We start from the raw sequence: 10,774 nt of genomic DNA on the forward strand, positions 1-10,774 counted from the left end.
ACACATACCTACTGACGTATGGACATGTACATACTTAGCACTATATTTCAGTTGGATAGAAACTGTGTTTGTCCTTGTGTTCAGTGACCTGTACCTTCTGCCTGACGGTAACAGATCAAACAGGGAGTGACCTGGATGGTGAGTGTCTCACACGTGTACATCATTCATCACATCGCTAGTTCTAGTCACGTTGCGCATTCAGGAAGTACAAGTGCAATGTATTTTGGGTATTTCTTTTCACACAGGAACTCTTTTGCAATGCAAATCACAGTAATAAACTTTGTGTAAATGCAAATTATGCACATTGAATGCATCTAAATTAAATTCTCGTAAACAAACATATGTTGTATTTGTAAACAAATCAATATTCAAAATTCAATAATTCAAATAACTCAAAATATTCAAAAGTAAAATATTACATTCAAAGTTACAACACTGTGTAGTTCTTCCAGTGTGGGGAGAGGGGCAGCCGACAATCATTTGGGCGGTGTTGATGACCCTCTGGAGCGCTTTCCTCTGGGCCGCTGTGCAGCTGGTGTACCATATGCCTCATGCAGTATGTTAAGATGCTCTCAATGCAGGCACGGTCAAAGGTCACCAGCAGATTTTGTGTGATGCTCAGAGGTGTTCACGCTTCAGGATAGGCTTTCTTCGATGTGGACTCCAAGAAAGCGAAGGTCTGCTACCCTCTCCACACAGTCCCCGTTGATGAATAGTGGTGTGATCTCTGTTTTCTTCCTCCTGTAGTCGATGATGAGTTCTCTGGTCTTTGAGGAGCAGGAGGGCCCGTTCCAGAAAGCAGGTTTTCCTGAAACTCTGAGTTTGTTAACCCTGAGAAGAGGGATACTCTGAGTTTTCCCTTCCAGAAAGAGAGGTAACTCAACCTTTAGGTCAGTTACCATAGTAACTGACTCTGTGAACCTAACCTGCTCGCTGGCAGGTTTGCTTCAACAAACCCTGAGTTTCTTCCTACGTGTCTCCGCCTTTTTCCGGAATCTGAACCAACCACGGTATAAATTGCCGTCCTTTCCTCGTCACCCTAATCGATATGGAAATAATAGCAGCTTTACGTCGGGAGAGGATTTTAATTACTTTGAAGGAAATTACCGTTTTTCCTACCAATCACACATCTAAACAATATTCTCCGACATTTTCAACATTTCATAATCCAGATTCTTTGCAGAGCTCTTTAGATTTTTTGCGAACGGGAGTTTTCTGAAAAAGGACATTTCTTTGTTGAAATAATCGCTTATATTTACTGTTTAATATGTGAAATATGATTAAAATCATATGCCTTAGTCTACGTATTTGTGCAATATTCTATATGCTTAATTTTCAGGTGAAGCCACTTTCTTTTTGTGCCTGGGGGGATTACACCTATATGAAAATGACAGTTGAAAATAAAGACTTATCACCGTTGGATCAATCGACTGTTTCATTCAGTTATACACGTTAAGTCGGGCTGTAAATGTCCGCCACGCCAACTATCTCTACTTTGATGCAGTTACTTTGGTCTGCTTTCTAAGGATGAGCTCGTTTTCTACATAAACACTCAGTAATATCTAATAACTCTCTCCTGGTTGCCATGGTGAATCGTAGTATCGGAGCTCCCTTGATCATGGCTTTGTAGAGTCGGCAGGCACGTGGGTAACTCAGAGTTTACATCCTCAGAGTTTATTGAACTAATTCAGAACTGCTGTTCTGGAACCGAGTGCAAGGGCCCCAGGTTGTTAGCCTTGCACCATGTTGACAGTGTGTGTGTGTGTGTGTGTGTGTGTGTGTGTGTGGTGAGAGAGGGGATTTATCATACCAAGTAAAAGTTTGCTCAAACAGTGTTTTCATAGGTTTCACTTTTTTATTGTTCATATTTCAACAAACAACAAACCAACAATGTTTTACATGCATGAAGACACTCATTCCCAAAGAGTTCAGTTTAACATTTATATCTGCAGTACACATTTTAACCCCATAATGTTTTCTTTTTGTTCTGATAATCATAGCCTTTACTTCTACTATGAAAGGCTTACATTATGATTGCTTTGCTGATTAAATATAAAACCAGTTAAATCCACCTTATATATTAGTGATGAGAGGAAATTAAAATAATAAGACACCCTGTTGATTACCGCTAAATACCTTAATTTGATCCATCTACACTTAATTTTTAATAACATAAAACAGGAAACCGTGAGCGATGGGCAAATACAGGCAATAGCCCTATCGACTTTTTCGTCTCATTTGTTTTTACTCTTTTTTAGACTTTGGCTCTGGTGCGCTTTTGAAGAACACCTTGATTTCATCATAGGTGGACAGTACTCCATCCTTGACAGCCTCTTTTGCCCTCTTTGCTGCTTCACCTGGCGTTTTTGCCCCCTCGGCTGCATTGTATCCTGCAACACCTCCTATCACGGCTCCCGTGCCTGCAACCGCTGCTGTCACTGTGCCCATTCCAATCAGAACTGGCTTCAGCCCTGCCATCTTTACCATTGCTGCTATTGCTCCAATTCCTCCTATTGCTGAGATTGCTGCGACTATCACTACTGTACCACAGAGAGCTCCTAGCAACGCACCTGTTCCAACACCTGCCAGTTTGATCCAAAGCTTCTCATACACGCTGACTTTAGCCTGCCTTCTGATCTCTTCTCCTGACATGTTTGGTGATGTTGCTTTAATGCGCTTCTGCTCTTGTTGTAGTTGTTGCTCCACTGCTTGTAGATTCTCATTGGTGTAGAACCTTCCGTTGTTTGCCAGCAATGTCTTGTCTATGGTCTTGAGTAGCTGATCCACCTGGAACCGGTTGCTCCTGTATTCGTCCCGTTGTCCGTTCTTCCAGTATTTATTATCGATGACGTGGCACCGGCCTCCACACTTCTTCACCAGATCATTAATTGACTTGTTCTTCTGGACAAAATCCTCAATGGTCTGTCCTTCTGGGAGCTGGTCCCCATGAGTGAAGAGAACCGTTGCATATTTAAAAACTTCCTCCGGGAAGTAACTCTTTATTGCCGTGACGACAGCCTGCTCATGCTCTGTGAATTTCTCCACTTTGAACAGAATGAGAAAAGCATGGGGCCCAGGAGCGCACTCTGTGATACACCTCACTATGGCAGGCTTCATCTCCTCCTCAGGTCTGCTCGTGTCAAAGAAACCTGGAGTGTCGATCAAAGTGATGCTTCTTCCGTTGACGGATTTGGTTTTTGATTGACAGCGACTCGTCTCAGAGTTGCCCGTGTGGTCGATCTTGAACACTTCCTCTCCAAATATGGTGTTAGCCACGCTGCTTTTCCCCGTTCCAGTTTTTCCCAAGATGACAATTCTCATCGTGTTCGTCGCTGAAAGAGAATATTGTCCATCGGTTATCCTGTACATCTGTCATTTGAGACTCAATTACAATACAAATCCTAATAGGTAGAAAAAAATTAATAGAGAAAGTGTTGTTATAAGATAGCTGCAAGCCTGCTTTATCTATTTTTTTTAAAGGGAGGGAAAAAGAATAGTCATCTTAGTGTAAAGCCTGCAAACTGTAAAAGATGACCCTTCTGAGGATCAAACGTCTCCTCCACCCAACGCTGCTCTGTGCTGCCATCTAGAGGCGGTTGAATTAAAGTGCAATTCTGTGCCACAGCTGGGGTGGTTTATGTTAATAAAACAACAATTTTATTTGTAGTAATGTTACCGTTAGTTTATAGCAGCTGACAAACCTCACAGTTTTCTCACTAGATATAGGAGGGACCCGAGTTATAAGGTTCTAAGTGTTTGTCCCCGCACAAAACTCTACCAGTCCTCCGTCCAGTGTGTCTCTTTTCTCCTGCTGTGCTGCTCAGACTGCTATTATTTTAGTTTCACTTTAATTTACTGTGTGTGTGTGTGTGTGTGTGTGTTTGTTTGTGGGGGGAGGGTTTTTTATCATACCAAGTAAAAGCTTTGTTTGCTCAAACAGCATGTTTTCATATATTTTACTTTATTTATTGCTCATATTCCTCCAACAACCAGAAGGACTGTCTAACAAAACGATGTACAGACAGAAAGAGTCGGGTTGGGACACAGCAGATTTACATTCTGTTTGTTTTGCTGATGAGACGAAAAACCTGTTAAATCCACCAAAATGTATAACTGAGAGGAAATTAAAAGAATGAGACACCCTGTTGATTAGCCCTAAAGTTTACACACTGTAAAAGATTTAAAGATTTAAAACCAAACAGCTACCATTGAAATACTGAATGTGCTCAGTGTTCAGTCCTGACAGAAATAAATAAAAGATTAAATTACCATCCATGTTGCCAACAGTAAGTTACTGTGGAGCGTCGGTCCGTCGGATAAGTCTGCAGAGTGTATGAGAATGTGTTTCCTGTATTCACAGCTTTTCCCTCTTTTTCTTCGACACGCCCATCCTAACCTCCGATTTAAATCACTTCCTGCCAGTCCAGTGGTTTTCAAACTGGGGAGGCACAACCCCTAGTGGGTGCGTGGAGTTATAACATTAACAGTGTTTGTTCCCGCATGAAGGCAGAAAGATAATACAACAAAAAAACATATGAACACTGATTCACAATTGAAAGTGAAACTTCAAATAAAATGTTTCTGCAATACATTTCTCATATTTTCTTCTTGATTTATTGAATTTTGATTGAATGTAAAACAAAGAATTTAGAAAAATATAAATGGAAAACACAGAATTTGGGAAAAAATTCAAGGGATTTCATACGGCCCTCGGTGAGTCTAAATATAAATGATGCATCGTTCTTCTGCGCTGCTGGATAGCAGATCATGGACAAGCTTGTGAAAGAAGGTAAAGCAGAGCCTGAAATCACACACTTTAAATTCAAATATGTATTGGTTGAACTGAAACCTTTATTACTTTATCTGGACAACCCCTTATTAACAAGAGACAATAAGACAGATATTAAACAATGTGAGGCAGTAAATACATTCTTCTCCCTCTCCTGCTGTCCCAGTGTGTTGACTTGGATTTTAACAGCATAAATTGTTCTATTTTTAGCTCTTACTGCATCGGCAATGATACGTCGTGGTTTCTTTGTTTCCTTCTTTTGACAAATGTACTTATTGTAAGTCGCTTTGGACAAAAGCGTCTGCTAAATGACCTAAATGTAAATGTTAACACATTGTTGTTGTTTTTTGTCATATCATTATGTAAAAAAAACACTTTTACACGGTTCACGTTCCACGTTCGAGGTAAAACGCGTTCACTCCTTTGTCGTATCAACTCGCATTCACGACTGGACATCAAAAGGGAAGAGTATTCTAAACTTTTCTGCAAAGCCACTTTCCTCCTCCCCTCGCCCTCTCAGGCACTGACGAACACCAGTCTGGCGGTGTAGGCCAGGTCGGCGAGGTAAAGCAGGAAGTTGAGGGCCGTGAGCACCGCCACCGCGATCAGCTCCGGCGGCGCGGCTCTTCCCTGCTGGCTCTGCTTGTCGAACTGGAACACGGGCCAGATGATGGTGGCCGTCAGGTACATGATGACCGCCAGGAGCCCGTAGGCCGACAGGAACTTGGAGAAAGGGATGGGGAGGCGGCCGGTGCACTCGCCCACACACAGCAGCACCACGGCCATGGAGAGGATGAAGCAGATGCAGTACACGGCCATGCACCACTTGAGCGCCGCGTGGCGGTCGTACGACACGGGGTTGCTGACCATTGAGGATTTTGTCCAGATTCTCATTGGTGTAGAACCTTCCGTTGTTTGCCAGCAATGTCTTGTCTATGGTCTTGAGTAGCTGATCCACCTGGAACCGGTTGCTCCTGTATTCGTCCCGTTGTCCGTTCTTCCAGTATTTATTATCGATGACGTGGCACCGGCCTCCACACTTCTTCACCAGATCATTAATTGACTTGTTCTTCTGGACAAAATCCTCAATGGTCTGTCCTTCTGGGAGCTGGTCCCCATGAGTGAAGAGAACCGTTGCATATTTAAAAACTTCCTCCGGGAAGTAACTCTTTATTGCCGTGACGACAGCCTGCTCATGCTCTGTGAATTTCTCCACTTTGAACAGAATGAGAAAAGCATGGGGCCCAGGAGCGCACTCTGTGATACACCTCACTATGGCAGGCTTCATCTCCTCCTCAGGTCTGCTCGTGTCAAAGAAACCTGGAGTGTCGATCAAAGTGATGCTTCTTCCGTTGACGGATTTGGTTTTTGATTGACAGCGACTCGTCTCAGAGTTGCCCGTGTGGTCGATCTTGAACACTTCCTCTCCAAATATGGTGTTAGCCACGCTGCTTTTCCCCGTTCCAGTTTTTCCCAAGATGACAATTCTCATCGTGTTCGTCGCTGAAAGAGAATATTGTCCATCGGTTATCCTGTACATCTGTCATTTGAGACTCAATTACAATACAAATCCTAATAGGTAGAAAAAAATTAATAGAGAAAGTGTTGTTATAAGATAGCTGCAAGCCTGCTTTATCTATTTTTTTTAAAGGGAGGGAAAAAGAATAGTCATCTTAGTGTAAAGCCTGCAAACTGTAAAAGATGACCCTTCTGAGGATCAAACGTCTCCTCCACCCAACGCTGCTCTGTGCTGCCATCTAGAGGCGGTTGAATTAAAGTGCAATTCTGTGCCACAGCTGGGGTGGTTTATGTTAATAAAACAACAATTTTATTTGTAGTAATGTTACCGTTAGTTTATAGCAGCTGACAAACCTCACAGTTTTCTCACTAGATATAGGAGGGACCCGAGTTATAAGGTTCTAAGTGTTTGTCCCCGCACAAAACTCTACCAGTCCTCCGTCCAGTGTGTCTCTTTTCTCCTGCTGTGCTGCTCAGACTGCTATTATTTTAGTTTCACTTTAATTTACTGTGTGTGTGTGTGTGTGTGTGTGTTTGTTTGTGGGGGGAGGGTTTTTTATCATACCAAGTAAAAGCTTTGTTTGCTCAAACAGCATGTTTTCATATATTTTACTTTATTTATTGCTCATATTCCTCCAACAACCAGAAGGACTGTCTAACAAAACGATGTACAGACAGAAAGAGTCGGGTTGGGACACAGCAGATTTACATTCTGTTTGTTTTGCTGATGAGACGAAAAACCTGTTAAATCCACCAAAATGTATAACTGAGAGGAAATTAAAAGAATGAGACACCCTGTTGATTAGCCCTAAAGTTTACACACTGTAAAAGATTTAAAGATTTAAAACCAAACAGCTACCATTGAAATACTGAATGTGCTCAGTGTTCAGTCCTGACAGAAATAAATAAAAGATTAAATTACCATCCATGTTGCCAACAGTAAGTTACTGTGGAGCGTCGGTCCGTCGGATAAGTCTGCAGAGTGTATGAGAATGTGTTTCCTGTATTCACAGCTTTTCCCTCTTTTTCTTCGACACGCCCATCCTAACCTCCGATTTAAATCACTTCCTGCCAGTCCAGTGGTTTTCAAACTGGGGAGGCACAACCCCTAGTGGGTGCGTGGAGTTATAACATTAACAGTGTTTGTTCCCGCATGAAGGCAGAAAGATAATACAACAAAAAAACATATGAACACTGATTCACAATTGAAAGTGAAACTTCAAATAAAATGTTTCTGCAATACATTTCTCATATTTTCTTCTTGATTTATTGAATTTTGATTGAATGTAAAACAAAGAATTTAGAAAAATATAAATGGAAAACACAGAATTTGGGAAAAAATTCAAGGGATTTCATACGGCCCTCGGTGAGTCTAAATATAAATGATGCATCGTTCTTCTGCGCTGCTGGATAGCAGATCATGGACAAGCTTGTGAAAGAAGGTAAAGCAGAGCCTGAAATCACACACTTTAAATTCAAATATGTATTGGTTGAACTGAAACCTTTATTACTTTATCTGGACAACCCCTTATTAACAAGAGACAATAAGACAGATATTAAACAATGTGAGGCAGTAAATACATTCTTCTCCCTCTCCTGCTGTCCCAGTGTGTTGACTTGGATTTTAACAGCATAAATTGTTCTATTTTTAGCTCTTACTGCATCGGCAATGATACGTCGTGGTTTCTTTGTTTCCTTCTTTTGACAAATGTACTTATTGTAAGTCGCTTTGGACAAAAGCGTCTGCTAAATGACCTAAATGTAAATGTTAACACATTGTTGTTGTTTTTTGTCATATCATTATGTAAAAAAAACACTTTTACACGGTTCACGTTCCACGTTCGAGGTAAAACGCGTTCACTCCTTTGTCGTATCAACTCGCATTCACGACTGGACATCAAAAGGGAAGAGTATTCTAAACTTTTCTGCAAAGCCACTTTCCTCCTCCCCTCGCCCTCTCAGGCACTGACGAACACCAGTCTGGCGGTGTAGGCCAGGTCGGCGAGGTAAAGCAGGAAGTTGAGGGCCGTGAGCACCGCCACCGCGATCAGCTCCGGCGGCGCGGCTCTTCCCTGCTGGCTCTGCTTGTCGAACTGGAACACGGGCCAGATGATGGTGGCCGTCAGGTACATGATGACCGCCAGGAGCCCGTAGGCCGACAGGAACTTGGAGAAAGGGATGGGGAGGCGGCCGGTGCACTCGCCCACACACAGCAGCACCACGGCCATGGAGAGGATGAAGCAGATGCAGTACACGGCCATGCACCACTTGAGCGCCGCGTGGCGGTCGTACGACACGGGGTTGCTGACCAGGATGAAGATAATGCAGGCCAGGAAGGTCTGGCACACCTTCAGCAGGCCGGGAGTTGTAGCCATGTAACCCGCCACCTCCCCCGGCCTCGCTTTAGTCAGGCTGACCTCCGCCATGTAGGCCACCGTCGCCAGGCAGGAGAAGACGGTGGAGGCGATGCGGCAGTCGCGCGCCTCGCTGGAGTAGCGCTGGTTCCTGAGGAAGAACAGTGGGAAGATGATGGAGGCGGAGAGGCAGAGGAGGGAGGCGTAGCAGGCGATGGTGATGGGGAAGTTGGTCCAGGACACCGGGATTCGGGCCTGGAGGCCGAACAGCTCCACCAGCAGGACCAGCAGTGTGCAGGCGAAGCTGAACGCCCAGCAGAAGATGCACCAGTCGGCCATGCCCCCTTGCAGGTTGGCGCCGTGCGCCGCGACGCTGAACGCCACGCAGGTGAACAGCAGGGCGGCGACGCGCACCCACAGCAGCTGGGAGGTGGGCACCACGATCAGCGGCATTGTGGGACGTCGCAATCGGTCGGGGAGTTGAAAGCGGCTTTGAGTCTTTGTGTGAGATCCCGTTTGCAGCTTGTCACACGGCCTGTTGATGTCCGTCACATATTCTGCAGAACGACAGTAAAAAAAGAATCATTTTATTTTATTTTTTTATGCAAACATTACATCACATCCTCTGGTTATTTGCAGTCCTATTCATGATGCCTCCTTTAAGACCCAACATCCCACGATGAAGAAATGCTCCATTATATTCTCATCAGACTCAGAAAGCTATTTAGATCTTCAACAGGGGGTCCACGAGTCAAAAGTAATACATGAATACATCCTATAATATAAAAATATAAAGGTTCTAGTCCAGTTCCCATGTGTTAAGATACGGTGGGAGAAGGAAAAACTAAAGGGGAATACACTTTACATGGTTAAAAGAAGGGGGGACCTTAACTTCTGGAGGAGGAGGGGTGTTTTCTTACACGTGGCACTGTTTTCTTTCAAATATATTTCTGATTACTTTGAACTTAACCCAAAGAAAAGCCACGACTGCTGCTTCGCAGGCCCAAAGACGGTGCATGGTTCATGGAGGAAAACACACCCTGCCAATTCTTCTCTGCTACCGCCGCCCCGCAAAAGAAAAACAAACCTATTTCACCCTGTATCCATTCACTCAGGTCTTCTCCTGTGGTTGTTATGAGACGCGCAAACAGGAAGCAGCTCTGATGAGGAGCTAATGGCACTTCCGCAGGAACACAAGTGAGCACTTAATCACTAGGTGTGTGTGTGTGTGTGTGGGGGGGGGGGGGGGGGAGTTCAGCCACAAGTCTCAGTTTATGATGATAATAATACAATTATAAAAAAAAGTTATTTAACAGAAGCTTTAATGCATGATAATCTGGTGAAATCTGGTGAGTTTAAACATATGCTGCACATGATGTGTGTGCGTGCGCGCGCACAGGAAACCCATACTTTTGTGTTTGCGTTCTCCTTGATGATTAAATAGCACGCGTGCCATAGAGTTGACTCTCATTCTGGTATATATAATATATATAACTATATATGGCTCGAATGGCTAAACAGACAAAAAGCCTCTTAAAAGACTAACCCACACACCTGGAATGATAGTTATAGATCCCCCTAATCTTGTAGATCCCCATTGAAGCTGCGGGGATCAGACTTTACGAAAGCAGGGAGATTTGCTTTAAAACGGGACTATTTAAAGAGGTTTTCCGTCCCCAAATAGCGGACACGCCGCGCCCTGCGCTGCGCTATTCTTCTCTGTTCCACAAATAGACCGTGGTCATATCTACACGTGGGATGAAATGTATATTGTTAAACAGAAGTTTGAAGAGTGATCTTACCGATTTCTTGCCTCGTCTTTCATGTTTTTTGTCGTAAGCTTAGAAGTTCCTGTAACACCGCGCGTACTTGGAGACGCATCACCCTCTCTCCTCCGCCGGTACCTCCCAGCAGAATGCGTCCCACGCCCTTCACTGGCCATATAAGGTAAACTGTTGAATCCCTCGCCGAGCCTCGGTTAGGTCATAACACGTTCTCTTCTCAAGTGTTTCATATTGCGTCATTTATAGAAAAGAAGAAAAAAGGTATCTGAACCTGACATCTCAGGAGTTGAGAGCAGAGTGAAACGTGCATTCAGTGCAAAACATGCATT

At 43.7% G+C, this 10,774-nt stretch overlaps 2 protein-coding genes and 1 pseudogene across 3 annotated transcripts in view; all 3 read right to left on the reverse strand.

Annotated features, from left to right (window-relative positions):
• The window catches only part of LOC311009093 (uncharacterized protein), a 45,158-nt gene extending 40,469 nt beyond the window's left edge, over positions 1-4,689 (reverse strand). The window contains exon 1 of the mRNA XM_084003064.1: positions 4,270-4,689. Coding sequence (XP_083859190.1) covers positions 4,270-4,272 — 3 coding nt within the window. The 5' untranslated portion in view covers positions 4,273-4,689. The remainder of the gene's footprint in view (positions 1-4,269) is intronic.
• Positions 4,690-4,829: 140 nt separating this feature from the next.
• LOC311009426 (GTPase IMAP family member 7-like) lies at positions 4,830-7,649 on the reverse strand. The gene is made up of 2 exons (XM_084003587.1): positions 7,230-7,649; positions 4,830-6,292 (listed from the first exon to the last, which is right to left on the reverse strand). Exons 1-2 carry the CDS (start codon positions 7,234-7,236, stop codon positions 5,232-5,234), a joined length of 1,068 nt encoding a protein of 355 aa, XP_083859713.1. The 5' UTR covers positions 7,237-7,649; the 3' UTR covers positions 4,830-5,231.
• Positions 7,650-7,789: 140 nt separating this feature from the next.
• On the reverse strand, positions 7,790-10,613 carry LOC311009433 (myeloid-associated differentiation marker homolog pseudogene; annotated as a pseudogene). Its single transcript, XR_014599398.1, has 2 exons — positions 10,464-10,613; positions 7,790-9,218 (listed from the first exon to the last, which is right to left on the reverse strand). The product of XR_014599398.1 is annotated as a myeloid-associated differentiation marker homolog pseudogene (transcript).
• Between the last annotated feature and the right edge of the window lie 161 nt (positions 10,614-10,774).

Source organism: Eutrigla gurnardus (assembly GCF_963514095.1).
Source record: "Eutrigla gurnardus genome assembly, chromosome: 23".
NCBI classification, from domain to species: domain Eukaryota; kingdom Metazoa; phylum Chordata; class Actinopteri; order Perciformes; family Triglidae; genus Eutrigla; species Eutrigla gurnardus.